The sequence below is a fragment of the Nansenia antarctica genome (genome assembly GCF_963989245.1).
Source record: "Nansenia antarctica genome assembly, chromosome: 9".
Lineage (NCBI taxonomy): Eukaryota > Metazoa > Chordata > Actinopteri > Argentiniformes > Microstomatidae > Nansenia > Nansenia antarctica.
The window spans coordinates 23649570-23662126 of record NC_137679.1 but is presented as its reverse complement, the minus strand read 5'-3'; the positions used below and the strand labels follow the sequence as shown (position 1 = coordinate 23662126).

The window sequence follows — 12557 nt, the reverse complement described above, 5'->3', positions numbered from 1 at the left end:
AATCACACTCCCTGCAGTGACGTTTGTCAAAGTCCTGTGTTGTTCATACACGAGGTTGCTCACTATGTTATGGTGGAGGTGGAGCATGGGGCAGTTTGCGCAATATGCTCTGTGATGAATTGGACATTACTAGTGTACAGTCATTCCTTTGTGATTTCTCAGTTTCCTCTCTCAGGTTTACTGTACACGTGCCAGCCCAGTACACACATCCAAAAGACACACACTTAGGTCATGACATAGTTCACTGTGTTCTTTCACTCATGGATAAACAACATTAATGCTTCAGTGATATCCTGTTACCAGTTTGAATAGATAATTTGATTATATAATAGGTTATTTGAGAACACTAGATAATGTTATCTCAGAATGTTTTAAAATAGTCTACCACCCATCAATTTGTAATTATCTAATTTAATACATGATGCTATGATTGCCTTAAATTAGGTAAGCTGAGTTTAAGCACAAAAATAAACATCACAGGAAACAACTTTGAGCTCTCATTACACACACACACACACACACACACACACACACACACACACACACACACACACACACACACTCACACCTATCAGCCAAATGGGCTTTACTTTAAAAAGTCCCAATGAGCTTGTGAGAATTAGGGGCCACAGCAGTCTCAACATCAGCTGGCCCAGTCCAGTGAACTGCCTACTGTTGAGAGAGCAATGGCAGATGGATAGGGAGTGTGGCTCAAACATCTCCATTTTGACAGCACCGACAGTTGTCCTCCCAAAATAACCTCCATTCCATGGCCTTATATGTGCACAGGCCCCAGTGTTCGCCTAAGGAGGCATCATGTATCCAGGCCACACAATGCAGACTGCAGCCTCATTGTTGCTGTGTGTCAGCAGCAGGGCGGCCTGTACCACAGCCCTTGGGAGGAGGCCTCTCTTTCTCTGTCAGCCGGCTCACCATGCACTTAACCCAGCTCAACCGTGAGTGCTTACTTCACCTCTTCTCCTTCCTAGACAAAGACAGCCGCAAAAGTCTGTCCCTCACATGCTCCTGGCTCCGAGAAGTGTTTCTGGATCCTTGTCTGTGGTCACTGCTTCATTTCAGCTCCCCGTGCCAACTGAAGAGGGACAACTTTGTACTGGGCCCCTCGCTGCGCTACCTGGCTGTATGCTGGCACTCCAGCAGGGTCAAAGTGTGCAACATCGAGGACTGGATGAAGACCATGTTCCAGAGGGACATCTGTAGTAAACACGAGAGCCTGGTCAGCACTTTCCTGGTTCAGGTGGGCCACATGTGAGTATTTGTGTGTGTGTGTGTGTGTGTGTGTGTGTGTGTGTGTGTGTGTGTGTGTGTGTGTGTGTGTGTGTGTGCGCGCTCCTCCACTCCTGTGTCATCATATTCAGTGTTTGCTATTGTGATGGTTTACTAATGATGATTTCTCATGATCAATATGTGATGTATGGTGAAATAGACTATAGTATATCTACTGTATAGAGTATATCTGAGTTGTTGTTTTTTAAATGATAAATTCCTATCTTCCTATCTCACATTTAAAATATATTTAATTCCTTAATGTCTTCAGTATTCATCAGTTCAATAAACCAGCACACATTGTTTTACTGAAGTGATCTACTCGAACTTTCAAAATTCAACCATTTTGCATTTGGGAAAATCATTTGTTTCTAATAGAGAATTGGGTAACAGCTATTTGTAGGGTATATTCAGAGGTTTGCTGGTGGCAGCTGTCTCAGATTAGCTCAGAGATGACTACAGACCCCCTCTGTTGGTTTATAACCCAACAACTGTTAGTAAATCAGGCCACAGGACATCAACCTTCTCTGCACTCCTTCAATATCCCACAGCCTAAGGAAGTCAATTATGTTTCCTTCTAAGCAATAGGGGAGATAAATGGCTTTGCTTGCCTCTGAAATGGTTTGAAAATGAATGTTAATGTAAACAGCCCCTCAGGCATACCCTGAGATAATGAAAAGAATAGAGCATTTACCCCTTAACTGAACTCCTGTCTGACTAACACTTCACTGTGATACAGTACATACAAATACGGCCACACATTTTCTGTTAAAAAAACATAATTGATTTCATGACGCTCTCGTTAAAAACAAATTTCCACTTACAAAATTGGAAGTCAAGCTGACAGAAAGATATGTCAATTGATTTGATGACTGTTATATTTGATTATTATCGAACATGTAGAATGTGAAGCTGGCTGTAGAGATGAATTAGACTTTGAGAGGAATAATGAGGTCCCTGGACATTTTCTCAGAGCCAAGAGGGACAACAGGGAGACTGGTGACCACACTTTATTACTGTCTGTCTGGGAGAACAGCAGTCAATAGTGCTGGGTCATTTGTTAAAGAGCTCATTACAGTATTTAACCCCATGAAGTTTTCCTGTATTGTGAAACCTAAGAGCCAGGCCAGAGCCCTGACAGTGCGCAAATGTAGAACCACCTATTTCGCCTGCGTACTGTATAGTATCCCACCCCCTCAAACACAGAGTGGCAGACAACATGCTGATAAACACTGATAAAAGCGAGGCCACGTGACAGACTAGGAGTAGAAGAAGAGAACGCAAAAGATAAAGTGGCAGTGGAAAAGATAAAGACACTGATGTGGCCATAGGCCCTCCCCCGTCTGCTCCCATCTGAAGATTTACACAGGCAGGTGGAGCATACAATTGGCTCTTTGTTGCTTTGAGAGGAATGAACATGTGCGCTTGAGTCTGCCTGCCTCTTCCTGCCTCTCCCTGGACGAGGCTTCACACAGGCACTGATGCCAGGCTGAGGTCTGTTTCATTTGAAGGAAGGAAAATCTATAAAACACAGAACGTTGTTGGAACTCTGTTTATTTGGTGTATTTTCCAGTTTAGTGTAATAGTATTGCCAGCTGTCTGTAATGCATGAGTTAGGGTCACATGCTATTACAGTAAATACCCTGATTATGGTAAGTGAGTGAGTCACAGCATCAGAACCATTCACATCATAAAAACTATAATGTTGCTCAAATCTCCAGACTATTGACTCCATGCCAGTGTGACATAAGAAGCCTTGGCATGTGACATGGGTAATATTCGTGTAGTTCAAAGTTTCAGTGCTTAAAATGAGTGTAACTTTATCTGAGGCTGTGACTCAATGAAAATCACAATGGCAGCAGAGGTCATATAAGTTGAACTTTGTAGTTCCAGGCCTTGTGCCCATGGAGTTCACCAAACAGAACTGATCAAAACAAGCAATCTAGAGAGATAATTGAAGGGATATAAAAAGGGTATGGACTGCCACAGACTCCAAACAGCTCTCCTATTTCAACTACAGTGTCCCGTTACACTCCACTACAGTGTCCCCCTCTAGCAGTCAGGAGAAGAACTTCAGTGGTCAAATCATATGTAGAACGTTGTTGACATTATGGCATATAATGGTTCAATGTAATTCACAAGCCATTCCTTGTGATATGATTCACACTGTCATTGACGTGACAGTTTATGATAATAAGTAATTATCTCGAGTCACATTTGGTGATGCAACATGTTTTTGTAAGCTTCTTTTACAGTATGATATATATCACACACACAAAAAAAAAAGTTTAATGCAGATCCCACATGACTACATATTGTATATTATCCTATTCTATGCTATACAATAGGCACAAATCCAAGAAAAGGAAATCTAAATAATTTATACACTGGAAAATATATATTTAATCTGTGAGTGTGTGTGTGTGTGTGTGTGTGTGTGTGTGTGTGTGTGTGTGTGTGTGTGTGTGTGTGTGTGTGTGTGTGTGTGTGAGAGAGAAAAGGTTAGATATTAGGAAAGACCGAGAAGCATGAGGGACAGGCTGTTGTGTAAAGCACTGCCCCTTCTTTAAAACATCTGCACAAAGGGAGGGGAGGTGCCACGGGTGAGGGGTGCATTATTATGTAACGAGGGTTTATGAGGCTTGTAGCCCTGCTGTGTTTGCTCACATTTATAGACATGAGGAGTCATCTCACCCTGTGAATCACACAGACTGACTGTGGTCATTGGGAAACAACAATAAACCCATCAGACCATTGGCATTCAATTCTAGTTATTCCTGAAATCCGCCTTTCTCTGTGTCTATCAACACGATCCAGTCTAATCCGCTGATAGCCCCATGAAACAATGAAATGTGGGGGCACGTGTATTGACTGTGTATCTCCAAATGTACAGTCTACAAAGGTTATAACTCTCACAGTAAACATGAATACTGTATGTCTACTTCACAAACGGTTAAGATTATGTAAGTTGTTATGTAATCTGCGTTGGTGACCGTGAATCAGCGGTGGCTGGCGGAGGTATAAATCAGAGGACAGGCTCATTGTAATGCACGGAATGGAATGAGGAATGGTATCCAACATGTTTGTCCTGCAATGCCTGCCTCCACCAGCCTCCCCTGACATGAATGACATCCCAAAGCTTCTGCTGTCAGCTTCTATCGTCTGCCAGACGTATGCTATGTTGACCTACCAGCATGCTGCAGCGCTCCCCCTGACCCTGGAGGAACGTGACGTTACTACACTGTCGTAGCACAGTAATGCACGTCCATCTAAGGACTGAGGACCTGCGTCTTTCTTCTTTTGTCGTGGATACAACACTTTTTTTCTTAACAAAGGCACACACTGTAGAAGCCTGAACAGGTCCCCTGGGTCTGTTGTGTTGTCAGAGGTATCAGGTTCCTACATCTTAATGGTGTTGTTTACAGTCTAGTGCCATATGGCTGAGATCAGGATCCATATGGTATTGTCTGTTACCTGTCTCTCTTCAAAGGAGTGTACAATTTATCTTACTTTCAACGCACACTTCAGGCGGCAGTGCTTACACAAGGCCTTCTCCAAACAAACTAATCCCTGACAGCTCTTTTTTTCACAAGCTGTAAGTTAACTATTGAAAGTATCTACGGTATTTGTGTTTGCCCTAAGGTATGATGACTGTCTGGAATTCTATTTGTTCCTAAATGGTTCTTAAGTGCTTGTCTCAGAGATGTTTAACCTGGCCTATAACTTAGAATGTCTCCCCGCCTTCCAGGTGTCCTAACCTGCTTTCCCTGACCCTGTCGGGCTGTGGACACATCACAGACCATGATGTGATCGCTGTGCTGCAGAGCTGCAGGAGGCTGCGGAGTCTACGCCTGGAGAACTGTGTCCGCGTCAGCGACAGTGTTCTGCAGGCAGTGGTGGTGCACGGGGCCAACCTGACAGAGGTGCAGGTGGACTTCTGTCGCAACGTGACGCAAGCAGGGCTGCAGGCGGTCAGGGAGAGGAGGCCAGCCATCCAGTTGAGTGCAGAGAGAAGTGCAGGCATGATCCCAGACAGCAAGCCTGATGAGAGGCTGCAGCTCAGGAGGACTTTGCAGAAGGTCCTATTGTTCTCCTGAGACACCAAAGACTTCCAACATGCTTCCAACATGGGATCACATAGAGGAGCATTGCACTCCTTCCAAGATTCAGTCAGTCTTAATTTCTTCAATGATCTCAAGGAATATTGAATGGACTTTAAATATGTTTTTTGTATTATTATTATTATTATTATTATTATTATTATTATTATTATTGACGTGTCTTTATAAAGTAGGCTATCTAGATTTCGTATGTCACGCTTTTTTGTACGCTTTGCTGTTTTTGTAGTCATTTTATTAGGCGGTTACATCATCATTCCCATCGTATCAAACTCGTGTGCTGTGATTCCATTCTCTCTTGGTCGTGTATGTTCTCCAAATCAAAAAGAGCATTCCAATGTACCTCGTCATCCCCAAGGCCTCACAATGTTGTGTCTTATTATTAAAGTTTACTGAAAATGCCTATAAGCCTATAAGCCTATTTGTTTTGGATAACAGTTACTGGCCCAGTACCCAACACAAAGACAAGCGTCTTTGAGTGTCTAGAAAAGCGCTATATAAGTCTAATATATTATTATTATTATTATTATTATTATTATTAACATTATTATTATTACTGATGGACTGAAATCGTCGCCTAGCCTTTTTGTCGCCTAGCCTGTAACTGTAGGCCTACAGTATGAGGTGCATACATTTTCTATTTTTTTATTTTTAGCACAGCTAGGTTTATGGAGAAAAAAGTTTGGTTATTTCTCTTTTTTCCCTTTACAGTAAATGACGATCTAATGTCAGCGGAGAGTGGGGTTGTCTGAGGGCAAACTGGCCGTCTGCCAGACTTGTGATTAGGAGCGCATTATGTAAGCGTTCGGGGCGGCGTATGGAAGTAGGTTGTGCCGTACGTGTCTGTCTCTTGGTTCCACGTGATCATTCTATATTCGTTGTATTGCATCGTGACCAAGCCCAATGTCAGTCTGGTAGGCTGGACAACGGAGCAGACAGAACATGTCTCTACCACGATGGTCCAATCAGTTGAAGCCAAGCTCATTTGCATCTTGTCCTCCTCCTGAATGTGTGCTTTTCAGAAATAACTGTTCCTCGTGGTTGTTACGTTTCAGAATTACGTAATTGTTTCCCCCGCTCTCTGATGTAAAGCGATGTGTTGAACTGTTTACGATTATATAACACACCAATGTCAGACTTCAATATGCTGTTATCATATTCAAATATGTTGATACGTGTTCTTATTCATTAGTTTACAGTGTTGTATGGTATATCCAGCCCTTGCCCTGTTATACACTGAATGTCTTCATCAGATCACATTTCATGGTTGTCTTATTAATCTGCAGGTCAGGTATTTATTTTGCTGTTGATGCCAAACCAGTCCTTGAGTTATGTAATCAGCTTAAACCTACAAGGCTTAAAGATTGAGATCTGATAGCAAGTTAATGCACCATTACAAGAGTGAGATGGGAACATTCTGAAGAAACAACATGCTAGCTCTGTGCATAATCATTCTCTTATGGGTATTCTTATTTTAGTGGTATGTTACAAAGATGGATATGTATTGCCTCACAGCTTTGACTATTATTGATAGTTCATGAAAATGTTTAGGAAATTCTATCAGGCACCAGCTGGTATGTGGTCTTCTTAAAGTAACAGACTAACGAGTTATACCTCAGTGCACCTGGGCCGTGCTGACTACCATGCAGACTCAGGAAAGAAAAACTATACAAAGGCAAATGCACACAGAATTGGACATGTAGATGGACAAGACTGCCCTGGATTAGTCAGTCAATGTAGCTATATAGGACCTGATCAGAGGAATGAATTGCATTGATTTTTTATGTTTCCAATATAGTGTTTCTCCTCGAATAAGGTTACCAAGGATAAGTTTGAAATCCCTTTTATGGAGCTGCTGTAGGACCTCACATAGTTTCACATACATAGAAACTGGAAAGACCTGTTGGCCAGATGTCTCTCCTCCAAAGGCTGTCTGACATGTCGATTAATTCTCCTTTAATTAGGGTCACTAAGATCTTCAACTTCCTGTCATCACGTGTCATTATATAATACGTGATGGCCTATCAGTGAACCTGCCCACAGTCCCATCTGAACCAAGATCCCATCCACTCTGCCCTAAGATCTAGTTTGCACATGGATCCCATAGAATGTGGTGAATGGAGCTGATTTACACCTTTGGAAAGATAATGTCCAACACTCACAGATAAATAGGAATGCAAAGGCAGGTTAGGCCATGAGGCATTTCATAAGGCTGTGGGAGGAAGTCACGTTGTGTCGGTTTTCCAACATGAGAGAATGTCTGTGTGTGCATGTTTTTTGATTTGTGTGTGTGTGTGTGTGTGTGTGTGTGTGTGTGTGTGTGTGTGTGTGTGTGTGTGTGTGTGTGTGTGTGTGTGTGTGTTGGAGGAGTATGTTTACAGCTTTGATAAACCAACTAAAGCCATTGTTTTTTCTATAATCATATCTGTTATTAAGACCTTTCTGCGTTTTTCATGGAATTAGAATGTCCCCCGTATTCATTGAATTCTACTGGCAGATCCGCAGGAGTACTTGGCATTGGTTCTTGTTTTTCATTTCCCTGTATGAAGAGTCTTTCACAGTTTCATGAAAGGAGACAGAGAGGGGGGCTCTGGCAGTGGCCTTATGTAAACCTCCCAGGATCAAATGAGGACCCCACATGTGAGCCTGACACTGCGGGGGAGTGCTGGGGCTGGAGTTGGTTAGAGAAACACTGCAGGAGATGGGGAAGATGGGGAGACAGGGAGAGAGAGGGGTGTGAGGGTGGGGAAGTATGGGGGGTAGCAAGCCTATAGCCATTACAGAACATGTGTTGTTTATTTGGATGTTATTATTGACTGATCTGTCGATAAATTCAGATTTAGGTTGTATTACTGTAATCCATGCTAATCTGTCAGTTGAACTATTTTAGCATTCCATTGCATGTTTTTAATTACTACTAATACTAATGACGAAAGCCCTATTGTCGATCATATAAATGGACTAAGGGCAGAGTGCTCTTATTAGACCTTTCCAGGATAGAGCTTTACGTGAGTAGAAAGGTAAAAACAAATACAAAAAGATAATGTCATTTACCTAGTAGGCTATCTGCCATTCTCAGATGTTAGAAATCGTATTTCTTTTGGAACATCAGGGAATGTTGCATTGCCAGCTTTCCTTGCTCCGTTTCCTGCTTTTCCATTGGGAATGGGTCATTCTCCAGCATTTGCGCAAGGCTGTTTGTAGATCATTAAGCATTACAATTAAATAGATTTACAGAGTAAAGAATGACAGGACTGTAAGTGTAGAACGTCAACGTATTATTCAATATTTTGACAAATTGCATGTTTCGCGGAAGTAATACTGCAAATCAATATAGTTGAGCAATCTCATTTAGCCTACTACTATCAACAGTTTATTTTTCGTATGAAGAGTTGCGATTTATGTGCTATAGCCGTCAGTTTTTAAATAGCAGTAAATAGCCTACTTGATAATTAAAACACTAATTCATTCAGCTATTGTCAGATCAAATATAAATTGCCATCGGACAGTCAGTACAGGATCAGCCTCAGTATCGGATTTTTCCTCCCACCACCAGCATTCCGACAGTGAGATACAAATATGTCTCACAGCTGGCTGATGATAACCCAACAATGATGAGCTCATTTGATTTAATCATTTCAGAATTATTTGTATCCCCTGCCTTATTTGAATATCACATTTCCACCAGAAAACCTCTAAGCATAAGGAAGTCACTGGCTAATCACTCTTGTTGTTTTGCATCCTCCAAGTGTCCTAAAACTAGAGATGAGAAATGCTGTTGCTATCAACTTGCATATCAAATGCAATGATGAGGATTGAAAGTACAGTGGGTGGATTGTTTTTGCAGCGTCAACACAACATTGCACTATGAAAAGGACATATCAAATGAACAGTATTAGTATATTGTACAAAACCTCTTCACTATTAATTTCATTAAGATCACATGAATTATGTCATTTATTTGTATTGCTCCTGTCTATTTTGGAGTGTGATGTGTATGTACAGTCCAGTCGGTGTCTTATGTAAGTGTGTTTCTACTGTATACCCTATGGGATGGGACAGCAGGAATCTCCAAGGCCTTTGCCCAGCTGTCAGTGTGATCTTTAGCCTGCATATTAATCTTGCTAGGCTTACTGTTAGTGGATGTGACATAATGCAGCATTACATAAAGGGACAATGTCCCCTGTGTTATTTCAGTCCAGAAAAGAGCTTACTGGCAAACACACCCTGCACCATTTCTTTCAGCCATATTCCTTATGGACTTTCCTGATGGCCATTCTGCCATAAAATACTCCAGTTGTTTATGTTGGTATTTACTTGTTCTCCAAATGACTCCTAAAAGGAATGCCAATTGAACCATGGAATGGAATGTTAATCTGTTGGAACTGATTCCATACATTGTGAAGGGCCCTCAAGCAGGTTCAGAACAGCTCTGTCTTATTAATCAATTTGATCAGGAGAGAGTTGCCATTGTTGGTATTGATCCAATAAGCTGTATTGGCCTTTTGTACTATAGCATGGCCTTTGGCAAAATACAAATACTCCCATTGACAGTTAGGCATCAGTCAGAGCAGTATGTATACCATTCTGGCATCAGTGAGCACTGAGTATTGTGTGAGGAAGGAGAGAGAGAGCCATCTATTGTCCTGAGCTCTCATGCTGTGAGAGGGTCCTAGGTTATCACGGGACAAGCTGCCCTCCCCTTTAGCGGAACATGAGATGATAAAAGGCAGGATGTTGATGGTTACAGGGGGATGGGTGGGGGTGGGGGTGGGTGGTGGTGGGGGAACTGTAGATATGCGGGGAGCGGAAAAGTCATCTGAGCCCTCAAACCTGAAACCAGCAGTTTCCTGTCTGCCGTATAAGGCCAGCCTTGGGAGGCATTTCCAGCATCCACCCACTGTTTAATCACCCACTGAGGGAGGGGGGCTTGAGTTGCGAGAGGAGGGAAGAAGGGAGACATTTTTTTTGCATTCCACCAGTGTTGTGTTTCCCCCTGGAGTGTGTGAGCGGGGCAGGGAGGGGCTCTGATGATCTATCTCATTCACTGCAGAGGATACAGCTAAAATGCAGGACATCTGAGCCTCCCTGTAATCTCAGACCTGGGCCCATGTGTCCTCAGGGACTGACACATCAATAATTGTGTTATTTTTCACAATCTTTAGCTTAATCTAGACACATTCTGGGGCACGCTGTTATGCTATACCGTTTTAGATCAAGTTGAATATTCCACCCTGAATTTAATGTTGAATAGAGCCTAGACAGTTACACACATGCCTAAACATCCCCGGCAAGACTTCCTCATGTTATGGGAGATGCAGACTCCCTTCATCTTCTTTCATCTTGTACAGTCACACAGGGTAAGCAGCAACACATGACCCAGAAAAGTCAAAGCAAGCTCTGGATCAGAATGTGATTATGATTACAGCCATGCCTCTCTTTAATTGACAGTTTCATGCTGTGCATGCAGCTGCTATGTGTTCTCATGTGGCGTCTTACACCTGCACAGCCAGGTAGGTGCAAGTCTGTCTCCAGGGTACTGCTGTCTACAGATGCACAGATAGTCTTTAATAATGCACAGTAAAGGCAGCTTTGATGCCTCTTTCTTCTTGTATACCATATTCCCTCATACTGCGCCTCAGGCCAAGCTGCTCTGTTATCTCTCTAGGGAAGCCTGTCTCTCATTCACTAGAGAAGGAAATGTAGCAAAGGGCACAAGTTATGAATTATTTAGATATTATTTTCGTTGTTTTTTTTTTAAGACAGTTTTAAAGCTTGTATTTTCTGTCTAGTTGACACATTAGTACATTCATTAATATACTGTATGTAGTATATTTTCAGTTGATAATGTTTTAAATATAATTTTAGCAACATTAATTGATGTTAATTAATTAATTGTTGTTAATTTCAAAACAGTCGAAAAAAGGAAGCTTGATAGCCCCACGTATCCCTCCGATAATGTTATTGTCCCCACAGCCCATGGAAGGTTATAGGTATGTGGTGTTGCTAAGCTGTAATCAGACAGAGAGGACACAGACAGAGAGGACACAGACAGAGAGGACACAGACAGACAGAGAGGACAGACAGACCCATGGAAGGTTATAGGTATGTGGTGTTGCTCAGCTGTAATCAGGGTGTTGATGCTGGGGGTTGGTGCCTTTATACCAGCAGTGTTCAGAAGAAGCTGATCACATGATGTTGGGGGAGATGGTAGCAGCATCCTTTCAGTGTTAATCCAGCTCAAGGCCACCTGAAGGACAGAGCAGCTGTGTCGTATAGGCAGAGTGGGGTTCCTGCCACAACATGGTAGCCAAACAAACAGAGCAAGGAGGTTAACAGGCACACACTGGCAGTCTCTCATCTCCTACACACACACGCACACGCACACGCACACACACACACACACACACACACACACACACACACACACACACACACACACACACACACACACACACTTTCTTTTCAAACTGGATCTACCGGTAAATGCCTCACTATATTGCCAACATGCGACCCTTTTCACCAGACCGTATCACAAATGTCATCAGTTAGGAGGGTTCCTATAAGAGGCTCCAACCGTACAAAGGTTAGTGAGTTCAAGCTTTGTTATGAGTGGATGTGATGAGCAACTGAGTGAAACATTGCTCTTTGCAATCCTTATCTTGCAACAATCGGAATAAATTATCTTTTTTTCTTCCTTTTTTGGGTGAACCAGCTCATTCCAACACACTGTTGGTATCCTCTCATTAATGGATCCTGGTCGAGGTAGAAATCAGAGGACACATGTTTACTATTCCTCACTCCAGTCCATGCATTTCAATGAGCCTGTCCTCCGATTTCTACTTCCACCAGCCTCCCCTGTCTCTCGTCCCCTATAGGAGCATCAGGTGACATGTAACTCAGACATGCTCAGAACATTCAGCTGAATGTGGTGCTGCTACCAGAGAGGTGGTGTTGTGTCGTGGTGAGCTTCAGTAATCCTATGCCCATGCTGCTGGCTTCCAGCGTGAAGGATCCTTTCATCTTGTCAGTCTATCATCTGTCTGTGTACTTGTAGAACTCACAGTCCTACAGAATAATATCCAAAAACAAAGTGCGTCCTCTTTATCTGAACATTTTTATCTGATATGAAGTTAGGAAGTTTAGGAAAAA

General features: G+C 42.4%; 1 protein-coding gene across 1 annotated transcript; it reads left to right on the top strand.

Moving 5' to 3' along the window:
- Positions 1-934: 934 nt before the first annotated feature.
- fbxl22 (F-box and leucine-rich repeat protein 22) lies at positions 935-5384 on the top strand (the record flags this gene model as incomplete). Its single annotated transcript, XM_080539270.1, has 2 exons — positions 935-1269; positions 5036-5384. The coding sequence occupies 2 exons, from the start codon at positions 935-937 to the stop codon at positions 5382-5384; spliced, it is 684 nt and encodes a 227-aa protein (XP_080395396.1).
- Between the last annotated feature and the right edge of the window lie 7173 nt (positions 5385-12557).